At 32.3% G+C, this 14,126-nt stretch overlaps 1 protein-coding gene across 1 annotated transcript in view; it reads right to left on the bottom strand.

The window, feature by feature from the left end:
- The window catches only part of Ccdc73 (coiled-coil domain containing 73), a 128,125-nt gene that overhangs the window by 51,309 nt on the left and 62,690 nt on the right, over positions 1-14,126 (bottom strand). The window contains exons 6-8 of the mRNA XM_071616315.1: positions 9,591-9,629; positions 5,701-5,836; positions 5,391-5,470 (exon numbers count right to left, since the gene is read on the bottom strand). Coding sequence (XP_071472416.1) covers positions 5,391-5,470; positions 5,701-5,836; positions 9,591-9,629 — 255 coding nt within the window. The remainder of the gene's footprint in view (positions 1-5,390; positions 5,471-5,700; positions 5,837-9,590; positions 9,630-14,126) is intronic.

The raw sequence follows: 14,126 nt of genomic DNA, 5'->3' as shown, positions 1-14,126 counted from the left end.
AAAGAACAAAATCCTGAACATAATACCAAGAATGGCATGACAACTAAAACTGTGTAAAATATACATAATGGAAATACCAGAAGAAGGAGGAGAGAAAGGAACAAAAGCAATATTTTAAGCAACAATGACCCAGGATTTTCCAAAATTAATGTCAGATACCAAACTACAGATCTAGGAAGCTCAGAGAACATGAAGCCAGGATAAATGCAAAAAAAAAAAAAAAAAAAAATTCCATCGGAACTGGGGATAGATATAGCTCAGTTGGTAGAGTGCTTGCCTTACATGCACAAGGCCCTGGGTTCGATCCCCAGCACCACACACACACACACACAAAAATCACAACAGAAGTAGAGAGTAGAATAGTGTGGCCCCTAGAGGCTGAGAAAAGTAAGGAGGAAGAGAGATAGAGGAAGGCTGGATAATGGGTACCAAAATATAATTTCATGGGAAAAGTAACTTCTAGTGTTCTACAGCACAGTAAGGTGACTAATAGTTCACAACAATTTATTATATATTTACAAAGAACTAGAAGGGAGAAATTTGAAGGTTCCTAACACAGAAATGATAAACATCTAAGGAAACTGAAATGCTAATTACCTTGATTTGATCATCACACATTGAATACATTTATCAAATATCACACTATATCCCATAAATATATTCAATTATTATATGTCCATTAACAACACTTAAAAAGGTCAAGATAGACATCCCTCCAAAGATATACAGATGGCAAATATGCACGTGAAAAGATGATCACATCATATGTCATTAGGGAACTGCAAATCAACAAGATACCACTACACACCAATTAGAACAACCAAAATCCAAAATGACTGACATCAGATACTAGTGAATTTTGATAGTGAGGGATGTTTGTACAGGAGTATATGGGAACTTGGTACTTGCTATTCAATTATGCTACAGACCCCAAACTGCTTTAAAACTAAACTCATTAACTTAAATATATTAAATAAAAATAGTGAAATTCTATGTATATAAGAAGACATTAATGTTTGGGGATTTTTTTTCTTTTCTTTTTTCTCCTTTCAAAGCAGAATCCTTTACCTAAAGCATTTACTTTGAAAAAAATTAGTACTTAAAGCAGCCCACCCCCAGACAAAAAAAAAAAGAGCAGACTGCTTTGGAGTTAAGATGACAACACTAACCCAAATAAGTAGAAATAATTGTTCTTCAAATTTATGATACATCTGAATAGCACCATTCATACTTCTAAAAAAAATTTAGTTGTAGATAGACACAGTATCTTTATTTTATCTATTTATTTATTTTTATGTGGTGCTAAGTAAGGATGGAACCCAGTGCCTCAGGCAGGTGAGGCAAGTGCCCTACCACTGAGCCACAACCCCAACCCCATTCATATTTTTTCATTCCTTGAATTCAAAATATATTTTTACAAACTGGCTAGATAAAAAATCTTTCACCATGAAACAGAATTTTCTCTGTACTGAATCAACTAGTCTACACAGAAACTAAATTAATAATTTCTGGCCTCACTAATGATATGCCCTGACCAAGCATACATTCACAGTCCCACCTGGAAATAGATGGCACATATAAATTAGGGTATTTTGAAGATGGTTTATTTGCAAACGTGTCGACAGGATATAAAAGAGTCACAAGGATTGAGATTGTACAACCTTGTTCCACCAGTGGAGCTGTCTGCAACTTTAGCAAACAATAAGAAGGTTACTGGAACTCAAAAAGGGAATAATGTATAAAATAGGCTAATTCAACAGAAGTAGTGATCTGGTGAGTGACATGGCCAACCTGAAGTGATGACACAGAGAGGGATCAGAGGGTTTAAATACCCTGATTTCTTTTCTTTCCTTTCTCCCATCTTCTACCCAGGCTTCACTGGCCCTGCTCAACAGGAAGCTAGAGGATTTGGAAGCCCACTAATGCAATTCATATAGATAAGATTTCCAGGCATAACTTTGGAACTGCAGGAAAAAGTAGAAAATATTTTGTGTACCAATAAATAATTACAAATTAAGTGCATTTTAAATGGTACTCAACAGATGTTTTGAAAAAACATTTTCAGTTGTTCATGTTCAGATCAATAGGGATAGGCGCTTAATTCTCTCAGGGGTAAGGAAGCAGTCCTAAAATGATTTGAAGTGGTATATTTGAGATGAGGCTTTGAAGGGAGTAGGGAAAGGAAATTAGAGGTCATTCTCTACAGAAAGAAGGCCTTACCTATTTCTTCTTTTCATACTAACTCTCCCTTTGCATCAGTTGGAATATTTATAGTTGCAAACAATGAAAAACAAGTATCCCTAACCAAGCTAGCTTAAGTACTAATGGGGACTACTGGCTCACATAACTGAAAAGTCTAGAACCAGGAAAAAATGCAGGGACTCAACATGTTGTAGAAGAACAGGTTTCTTTATATCACACCAATCTGCCTTCCACATTAAGTTCCTCAGGTTTTGGCTTCTCTCATGATTGGTAGCCACTATGGGGATTACATTTTTCCTGATTTTTAATTCCTGAAGGAATGATTGTGGCCAGAGGAAAGAAATATGTTTATAGTTTTCTGCCAATTTGAAGCTCAGCTCTAAAGCTGAAGGCAAAACAAAAACAAAAATTTGGATAAGGTTAGGAAGAAGAAAAGGGGATACTGGTGTTCAAAGAGCAAATCAATAAATATTCAATGGACGCTTTTATTCATGATGCTGCAGCCATACCAGACTTCTTCTAGTTCTTCAAATGTACTAAACTCTTTCCTGTATTAAGGTTTTGTACATGCTGTTCTTGCCTGAAACACTGTTCCTTTTCTTCCTCTACTCCTTTATCTTCAATCAATAAAAATCGCCTGTTATGTCATCCTATCCTGACTTTTTCTTCAGATTACTTATGACAGTTTTAAATTATTTGATCTGTATATTTACTTGTTTTCTGTCTAATTCCCCACATTAGACCGTATAAAAGTAGAAACATATTTTATTTTCTTTATAGTTGGGTCCTTAGTGGCACATAGTACTTGGCAAATATAAGTCATTGTCGTGAGCCTTCTGTGGGCTGTGTGTGAATTTTGTCAGCATTGCAACCTAGTGAATAGGAACATCTGGTGTCTGGGAACTTCCTATGGACATTTCCTCTGTGTAAGACTACCCAGAAACATATTGTGAATTCCTATTCTGCTCTGCCATATCTCCCACACAGCACCTGAGATGGGTGTGACCTGAAAAAGATGCCAATCAACCTGCTGACTGCAAGACATCAAAAAGCAAGACTCCACCCTTGAAACCTTACCCCTGGCTTTGTTGTACTGCCTTAAATAAACTGCTGGAGCCACTTTCTTTTGTCTAGCTCCAGCTCTTGTGTGGACTGGATCTATCAGGGGCTCTGCTTTGGAAAACATATTTCTGACTCTTTGTCTTTTGTTCTTCACTAATTATGCTAGACTTTAATTTCTCAGGTGGCTTACACCTTTCACAAGAAGAAAAACCCTCCATGGAGACACTGGCTGTCAACCTATAAGTCACTAAATAAATACTGAATGAATGAATGAATGGTGCTAATGAAGCTGACATACAGTAAATGTTCACTGTCTATTCACATCACCATAAAAATTCAAGTCACTCAAACCTACACAAATACAGTTATCTCATACTAGACAAAGGTGCCAAAAACACACATTGGAGAAAATATAGCCTCTTCAACAAATGGTGCTGGGAAAACTGGAAATCCATATGCAGCAAAATGAAACTAAACCCCTTTCTCTCACTATGAACAAAATTCAACTCAAAATGGATCAAGGATCTAGGAATTAGACCAGAGACCCTGCGCCTAATAGAGGAAAAAAAGTAGGCCCAAATTTTCATCACATTGAATTAGGACCTGACTTGCTTAACAAGACTCCTAAAGCACAAGAAATAAAATCAAGAATCAATAAATGGGATGAATTCAAACTAAAAAGCTCTTCTAAGTGGAAAGAAACAATCAATGAGGTAAAGAGAGAGCCTGCATATATATGGGAACAAATTTTTGCCACATGCACATCAGATAGAGCACTAATCTTATAAAGAACTCAAAAATCTTAACACCAAAAAAACAAACAACCCAATCAATAAGTGGGCTAAGAAGCTGAATAGACACTCCTCAGAAGATGATACACAATCAACAAATATATGAAAAAATGTTCAACATCTCTAGCAACTAGAGAAATGCAAATCAAAATTTACTCTAAAATTTCATTTCATACCAGTCAAAATGGCAGCTATCAAGAATACAAACAACAATAACTCTAAGCAAGGATGTGGGGGAAAGGCACACTCATACATTGCTGGTGGGACTACAAATTGGTGCAACCAATCTGGAAAGCAATATGGAGATTCCTTAGAAAACTTGGAATGGAACCACCATTTGACCCAGCCATTCCTCTCCTCAGTCTATACCCAAAGGACTTAAAATTGGCATAATATAGTGACACAGCCACATCAATGTTTATAGAAGCTCAATTCACAATAGCTAAACTGTGGAACCAACCTAGATGCCCTTCTATAGATGAATGGATAAAAAAAACTTTGGAATATTACTCAGCATTAAATAAAAATGAAATATTACTTAGTATTAAAAGAGAATAAAATAGCATTTGTAGGTAAATGGATGGAGTTGGAGAAGATCTTGCTAAGCCAAAGAAGCCAATCCCAAAAACCAAAGGCCAAATGTTCTCTCTGGTAAGTGGATAATGATCCATAATGCAGGGGAGGGCATGGGAAAAATGGAGGAACTTTGATGGGGCAAAGGGGAGAGAGGGAAAAGGAGGAATGGAGATAGGAAAGATGGTGGAATGAGATGGACATCATTACCCTAGGTACATGTCTGACTGCGCATATTGTGCAACGCTACATGGTGTACAATCAGAAAATGAAAAGTTGTGTGGCAACTGTGTACAATGAATCAAAAAGCATTTAGCTGTCATATATAACCTAATTAGAATAAATAAATAAATAAATTAACTTAAAAAATTCAAGTCACTGATTATAAGTCAAAACAATTTTTGAATGGATTGGAATTAATTATTAAATGTACTAGAATCGTAATTCAAAATTTATGAATCATGTTCTATCAAAAAATTCTACCAAACTGTTTTCTAATAATATTCCATAAGACTGATTATTTTAGACTATAATTAATTAATATTTACTGAGGATTGAACCCAGGGGCACTCTACCACTGTGCTACATCCCTAGCCCTTGTTTTTATTTTGAGACAGGGTCTCACTAAGTTGCTTAGGACTTCACTAAATTTCTGAGGCTGGCCTCAGCCTCCCAAGTCACTGGGATTACAGGCATGCACCACTGCACCCACCTTAGAGTATAATTTTTTTACTCAATACTATAAAATTGTATCAATCATACCTTCTTCAAACTGCATATTTCAGATTCTTGTTTTTTATTTAAAGTTGAAAGTCTTTTGTTTAATTTTATTGCTTCTTGTACTGTAACATCAAAGACATTAGGAAAATATTATATTCATCATATATTTCAAAGAAAATACCATGAACACAGACAGGAAAACAGTTCCAATGTAATTTAAATAATTTTTATTTAATTTAATGTTAAAGTGCCATTTACTACTACTAATGTCAAGTAAATTCAATTTATTCATGATAAAATCTATTTAAATATTCCTTCTTGAACATGTAAGTTTAAACAAAATAGCACCTACCATTTTGTTCTAACTTTCCATGATTCTCTTTTACCAATCCAAATTGTTTTGTTATTGTAGCATAGTATTTCTCAATTTCATTCAGTTGTTTATGATAATCACCTTTAGCCAAAAGATGTAACTGGACATTTTGTTCCTATTTTAAAGAATAAATGTTATATGTATCACACACACACACACACACATACACACACACACACAAACAAATATATATATAGTGGTAAACAACTCTTGTTAATAATATACCAAAAATAAAAGTTATGAAAAAGTGCTGAGTACACAATAGAAAAAAAATGATTAGTTAGCAGATATTTCTAAATCTGTATAAAACTAAAGCAAACTTTCCTTTCCCCTGGAATAAATATAGACAATTTCATTTTATATTTCTTTTGTTTACAATGTCTTTTTCTTTCTTTTTCAACATCAACTTTTATTTATAAAAAGTTAATCAGCCTAACAATAAATAAAGTAGGAAGATATTAAAGCAATAGTCTTAGAACCCTAGGAAATCATTTTTTCTTTGTCTAAATCACATGAATAATTAGCACCTAACCAGAGCATGGTTTTGATTCTTTGTGCCTTCATTTGCAAGTATAATTTTGGTGTGCAACTCAGGTAATTTTTTCTGAGATTAATTTTAATGAATATAGTACCTTCTCACTACATTAAAAATGAAATGGTAAAGACAATATTTCTGTGATAGAAAGGCAATATAGTTGAGTAGAAAACCTACTTAAACTGGAGAAATAATTGGTTAAAAAAAAAAAAAAGACTGGATCCTACTTATAGTACAATAAGGGTCCCATTACCTTCAATTAAAAGAACTCTCTTTTTAAATTTTTTCTCTTTTCACATTTTTTATTGGTGCATTATAGTTGTACATAATGATGGGATTTGTTGTTACACATTCGTACATGCATATGATATAACAATATAATTTGGCCAAATCACTCCCCAACACTTCCCCCCTCTGTTCACGCCCCAGTCCCGTTTCTCTACTGATACCCCTTTGATTTCATGAGATTTCTGAGATGACTAATAGTTAAGTACATATTGGTTTTGTTCTTTTTACCTCTTAAATTGATGTAAATTATTTTTTCTTTTATATAATTTTATTATTCGATGCAAGACTTAGTCCAAGAAAATAATGTCAGATGTACTGCTTTCTAAACACATATGTACCTAATTTAAAACAAATATAACCTATTAAAATCAATATTAGAAAAGAGGACAACATATGCATAATTATGTGTGTGTATATGTGTGCAGAGACATAAAGTTGCCTTGATGCATTTAAAATAGTAATAGTAATAGTATTATTTCAAAATAATATTTATACATGATTTTTAAATATACATTTACTAATAAAAGACCTAGCTGTACAATTTCCCCCTTTTCCCATTTACTTAAGGAAATTAATTTTTGGAGACAAAATTAACTTCCTTAAAACAGTTAGCTATAAATAAATTTTAGAGGAAAAGATAAAAATCCAAAGATAAACTTCATGTATTCTTAATTTTCAATTTTGCAACTTCTAACTTCTTCAATATGAACCCAAACTAATTTAATGGAGTTATAAAATTCAATTTTTAAAACGCAAAAGCATCTTAATCTTAAGATAGTTTTACCTTTCTAATCTAAAGATGTAAGGCAAATACTACTTACAAAAGTAAGTTACACTGCTAATGTACATGTGTACAGATAAACATAATATTTATTATCCTGAAGTTATTTCTAGACAAGGCTTCAGTCTAAAAACATTCTACTCTGAAAGAAAATATGATTATTCTCAATAATATCAAAAGCTTCAATATTGAAATTTTGCTTTAATAAAAATCTGAGAAATAAATATGACTTAAACGTGGTTTTATAAGTTTTTACTTCCTTAAATAAGCAGAATTAACTTACACAGGTATACAACACAGCCACCAATAAATTCAGTTACACAATATATTATCTGCACAGTAATTATTGCAAACAACAGGAGAGATTTTTTTCAGTGACCAAATCACAATGATAGTTAACTCAATTTTCTAAAGCTTTTCTTTAACATGTTTTGCTGTATTATTTTATTGGTAATGTCTATGATTTTTTTCCAAAGGGTGATTTGGGTAGGGATGAACAAATCTTTTGATTTATGTATGATATGTTAATTTATCTAGAAATGTATCACCACTTTTATAAGAAAATTAATTTACTGACTTCCTAGAAGACAGAAATTTGTAGTAGTTTAGTGCTCACCTATAGCAGATCATGAACTTCTTTAAAAGTTGCTTACTACTTTTCTGAAATAATCTGTTTTAAGACATTTGACTTTATTGCTTCCCAAAGTCTCTCCTTGGCACTATTATAGTGGCTATCTTGGACCTTGTCGTACCAATAAAGACAAATAATATAAAAGAATAATGTACCACTACAAATAAAATAAGATTAACTTTGAATGAAAAGAAGGATGTAAATTATATAAAAACAGAAAAAAATAATAATAAAAGAATTATAATGTAAGATAAATATATCCAAGAATGTTTAGAAAAAATATTATTTTTAACTTTTAAATAAGAAATATAAATATTCAGCCAGAGTGATCATGGAATATTAAATATACATATCAATATCTAATTACTTTAAGTGAAAAATGGTATAAATGCTTTGAACAACTATCAGAAAAAATATTATAACTCAAATATTAATTTTGGTATGTTAAGAGGTTATAATTCACAATAACAAAAAGCTTCGAAGTATGACCAAAAACTAGAATAGGTAAAATACATGTTTCCATGGTTTTTTTTAAGATTTTAAGTATCTGTTTAATCAAATTTTAAACTGAAATAAAACAAAACACATTATATGTTGCCTTTGATCTTTAACTTGTAGCCTTATCTCCCAGGTCAAAGGGCACATTATTCAATTTCACTATATTTTGTGTAAAATCACTGTAGCGTTGAAGATGACTTTCAGAACAAATGTCATGGTACTTAAAGCTAAAGTGGAATCTAGTTTTTCAGCTTCTTAATTAAAATCACAGTTTAAAATAGTCTGACAATATTATTTTATTCTTTCCAGTTGAACAGCAACAGAATTTTCACATCTTTTATTCAATCAAGCTTAGCAATCTTTCTATGGGCTCTTTTATTTTATAACAGACCAAAACAATTTAAAGAAGCAAAATACTTACTTTATGTTTTTATATTTAATATCATAAGGAATGACCTCTGATTTCTTACACACACCCATATTTATATATATAAGCCATACTCAAAAATTAATTTTTCTTGCTTTACAGTTTGCTCCAATGAAGACTGAAATAGTGTAAACCCACTCAAGAAGTCTTTTGAAGATTTAAGTGGATATAAAAGAATTTTGTTCAACAACACATGCACAAAAAATACTTCTGAATAAATTGGACTAGAAAAGGAGAATATCAAAGTAAATATTCTATAAAATATTATGCTATAAAACAAAAATATTAGTTTTTTATATATAAGGAAAAAGAAATTCACAATAAATACTTGTTGAATAAATAAATAATGAGTTCTGCATTCTAAATGTAGAACTTTAAAGGATGAATGCCATACCCCAATATGTATTTCAATTTTTTCAGTCTACAATAACTATTTTTTTCCATAAATATGTAGGAAAAAATCATTAAAATAATAGTTTTTAGAATTTATTCTATAAAATATAAATACCATGTAATCTGCAAGTAACTTTGTAAAATAATTTAAATTATACAGTATTTAAATTATGTCAGATCTTTACAGGGGACAGCAATATCCAGTTTTAAGTATTCCATTTTTTACTATAAATATCACATTTACATTCACAAAATTACTATGCATCTTATGTACTAATCCAAGTGAAAAAAAACAGGTATTTTGTAACTTTCTTACCATTTCACTCACTTTCTTCTGTAAAGAATATTTAGAAACCTTGAAAAATAGAGAGGGAAAATCTCATTAAAATTCTTTACCACAAATTCCCTGTGGTATCAAAACTGCATGCTGTAAAATTAGGCACTTATTTCTATGCACAGTTTTTGGTGATTTTTTTTTCAAAATTTTATTTACAATAACCCTCTTCCTTATAACAAAAACAATACATTCTTTTATTCAACACATATTCATAGCATATGTATGTGCTAGACTTTTTCCTAGGTTCCTGGGATATAGCAGCAAGCAAAACAAAAGTTCTTGCCCCTTTTGGGGGGGCAGGGCAGGTACTGGGGATTGAATTCAAGGGCCCTTGGCCACTGAGTAACATCCCCAACCCTATTTTGTATTTAGAGACAGGGTCTCAATGAGTTGCTTAACGCCTGAAGCTGGCTTTGAACTCAAGATCCTCCAGCCTCAGCCTCTCAAGCCACTGGTATTACAGGTGTGCGCCACTGCATGCAGCTCAAAGCCCTTACTCTTAAGAAGCTTTCTTTAAAGTAGGTGCATGCCTGTAATCCCAGAGACTCCCAGAGAGTCTAAAGGCTGAAGGAAGAGTATCCCAAGTTTGGGGCCAGCTTAGGAAGCTTAGTGAGACCCTGTCTCAAAAAATAAAAAGGGCTGGGGATATAGTTCAGTGGCAAAACACTCCTGGGTTCAATCCACAGTACCACCAACACAAACCCCCGCAAAATGTTTTCTTTCTAGAGGGAGTGTTGGTTAACAAATATAAGTAAAAAGTATGTTAAAGAGTGATAACTAGCAGGCACAGTGGCACACACTTGAAATCCCAGTAACTTGGGAGGCTGAGGCAGGTTCAAGGCCAGCCTCAGCAACTTAGCAACCTTTTTCTATGCATTTATAGTTTAAAAGAGGCTCAGAAGGAAGTGATGATAATAAATATTATTTTAACTTAATATGTAATAAATGGCTTTCTAGGACAAATATACAACATAACCTTTTTTTTTTTTTTGGTACTGGGAATTGAAACCAGGGTTGACTTACCACTGAGCTAAATCCCAGCCTTTTATTGTTGTTGTTTTTGTTTGTTTGTTTTGAGGTAGGATCACACTAAGCTGCCGAGGCTGGCAATCCTCCTGCCTCAACCTCTGGAGTCATTGGGAATTACAGGCATGCATCAACTCACCCAACTTCAACTTAACTTTTCAATGGATACACATTAATTTAACTTTACCTAATTGTTCTCATTTGTATGGCTTTACCCAGTATTCCATTTTTAGTATAATGAATTATTCTGAAATAAACATACTTATACCTAGAATTTTGTAGTTACTCATTTTAGCAGGACAAATTGAAAAAAGTGAAATTCTTGAGATTTGTTCATTTTCATAGGCTTTTAAAAATTGCTACATAATAGTTAACTACATAGTGACTGACCAAGTTAAACTCCAACCAGCCATTATAAGTGCTCAATTTCTTTTTTTTTTTAATTTTTATTGTTGGTTGTTCAAAACATTACATAGTTCTTGATATATCATATTTCACACTTTGATTCAAGTGGGTTATGAACTCCCATTTTTACCCCATATACAGATTGCAGAATCACATCAGTTACACATCCATTGATTTACATATTTAAGTGCTCAATTTCTTAAACCCTATTTACATTTGTTAAATTTTAAACAAAAATACAATGATTACTTCACATTTCCTATGAATTAAATTGTTAGCCTACTTTCATGAATGAGCTGATCATTTTATTTCATTTTAGTAGAATTGACTATGTGTGACTCATTTCTTCAACAAATACTGAATGTTCATTGTAGGCAAAACATTGATGAAGATATACACTGGAACCACAAAAATCCTGCACAATTTAAATTCTGGGTAAGTCATATCATAAATAAGTTGAAACATATGGTGTATTAGATATTAATAAGTGCTAAAGAAAAATAACAGATCAGGGAAGAAGATTACATAGGATGGTCAGGAAAGACCTTTTTGAGAAAGCAACTTCTGAGTAAAGACTTGGAGAGAAGGAAGAGTATTTCAGCAAATGCAAAGGCCCTAATGGGGACAATACTTGGTATGTTTAAAGAACAGCAGGGATACCCATGTGGTTGGGAGGAAGTAGGTAGGAGAAGAACAGCCAAAGGCAAGTTTAGAGACAGGTAAGAGAAAGCAGAAAAACCCAAATCATTGCAAGCTTTATAATATGTGATAAGTATTTAGGTTTTAACAAGGAATGAAGCAGAAAGTTCCAAGCATAAATGTAACATAGGCTGACCTTTTTTTTTTTTTTTTTTAAGGATCACTCTGATGTCATGTTAACAGTAAAAGGGAACAGAAGTTGAGGAACGAAAACCAGTTAACCGGCTACTGCAATAATCTAGGTGAAAGGACTACAGTGTTTGTAGCTGATGGAGTTAAGTGAACTGAAAAAATATGCAATTGAAAAAAGGGGGATTTTATGGCTTCCTTTTAAACATGTCAAGTTTGAAAGTAATAGAATTAGATTGACATACAATCTTTTTATGTATGCTATATTTAATTTTTCATTTTTTAATTCTAAAAATCACATATGAATTGCTTTATAATGTCAAATACAGCTGTCTTTCTAATATAAGAATAAAACTATACTGATACTAATTAATGTATTAACTACAGAAGATAATCTCAAAAATGACATACAGATGTTTATTATTATGGTAATTCCTTATTTTATGGAAATTAAGAATAGCTAAAATGCTTACTTCTTTAGAGAAAAACTGTTTTCCTATTAATTTTCCATTAATTGGATTTATGTTAATTGGAAATAAAGGTCCCTGAAACACAATGTTAAAAACGTTTAATCTTTTTCTCTTTCTGAAAAAAAAAATTCAATCCTAAACCCACTAGATGAGGCAGAACAAAGTAGGGAGTCTGTGAAGAAGTGGTGAGGAAGTCATGACTATAGCATTACAGAACGGGGTATCTATCAGGCCTGAATGATGAAAAAATGATTTCTGGTGAGAAGGAGGAGAGTCTATTGTGGGCAGTCAGAGAATGAGTAGGGTAGGGCCAGGGATGTAACTCAGTGGTAGCACAAGTGTTTAGCATACATGAAGCCTTAGGTCAATCCCCAGTACTAAAAGAAAGAACAAAAAGACGGCTAAGGCAAAATATATGAATAAGGCCAAAAAATGTAATAGGACATCCCATCTCAAGGTATCAGATTCTACTCAGGGAAAGGAAGGCATCCACCAGAGGAAGGAAGGGACAGCAGAATGATTGACTGGTTACACATATGGTGATTTATCAAATAAATAAATATATTAAAAGTAATGAAATTTCAAAATTTTCACTGAAAGAACAGAAAGGTCTAATTTACAGGAAGGAAATAAACTACAATGAGCTTTTAGACTGCAGTGGGACATGGTATGAATTCATGATTTTTAATATATAAAAACTGATGTAGAAATAAGATAATTGTAAATGTGCATATGTATATAAAGACATACACATATTCTCTTGCTGTATTCAGGGGGTCAGAAGAAGTGATAGATACCCCATACTAATGTGTATAATAGTACTCAGATCTTATCTTCTACATACCATTTCTCCACTAACAGGAACCAGTTCAACATGGAGAAATGATTCATTCCAGGAAAAGACCATGTAAAGTACAAGGTATTCTGACATATTTTATTTTTATCTGAAATCATAAAAATGGGTACTGGGGTTGTGGCTCAGTGGTAGCACACTTGCCTAGCATGTGTGAAGCACTGGGTTCAATTCTCAGCACCACATAAATAAATAAAATAAAGGCCCATTGACAACTAACAAATATTTTTTAAAAAATGAAATCATAAAAATGCTAAAATACTATAAAGACATGTCAAAACTAGCTTAAATGGACTCCTGCTGTCCAAAAAAATAATATGAGCATCAAAATAAATGATAGTCACAGTTTTTAATCCATTGAATAAAATAATAAACTAAATTTATATTGATATTTAAATATATAAAAATAAACACATTTTTTAAAAAATTGATATTCATATAGTTTCAAAGTACCTCCCTACAAAACACTTCAGTTACAAAGAGGGAAAGGGTAAATTTTCAGAGAAGAAACTTGTCAGATACTACTTTAAATATCAATGTGAAAGCATGAACTTTCTGATATAATTTAATATTAAGAACACAGCACTATTTCTGTGATAGTCCTGCCAGAGATATGTAAACTAAATCTGATTAAGAAGAAATGTTAGTCAGAAACTGAGGCACAGTCTACAAATTAATTGGTCTATAATCTTTAACAGTATCAAGTTATAAAAATCAAATAAAGACTGGGGAACTCTTCCATACTGGAAATTATTAAACAGCTATGATAAATAAATGCAACAGGGGATTCTAAACTGGATTATTTTGCTATATAACACTTTATTGGGACAACTGATGAAACTTGAATGGTTCTTGAACATTACAGTTATGTACCAATAATAACTTCCCAATTTTGATGATTGTGCTATAGTTTATTTATAAAGAATGTCCTTG

This window comes from Marmota flaviventris, chromosome 9 (genome assembly GCF_047511675.1).
Source record: "Marmota flaviventris isolate mMarFla1 chromosome 9, mMarFla1.hap1, whole genome shotgun sequence".
NCBI lineage: Eukaryota > Metazoa > Chordata > Mammalia > Rodentia > Sciuridae > Marmota > Marmota flaviventris.
This window is presented reverse-complemented; position numbering and strand designations above follow the sequence as displayed.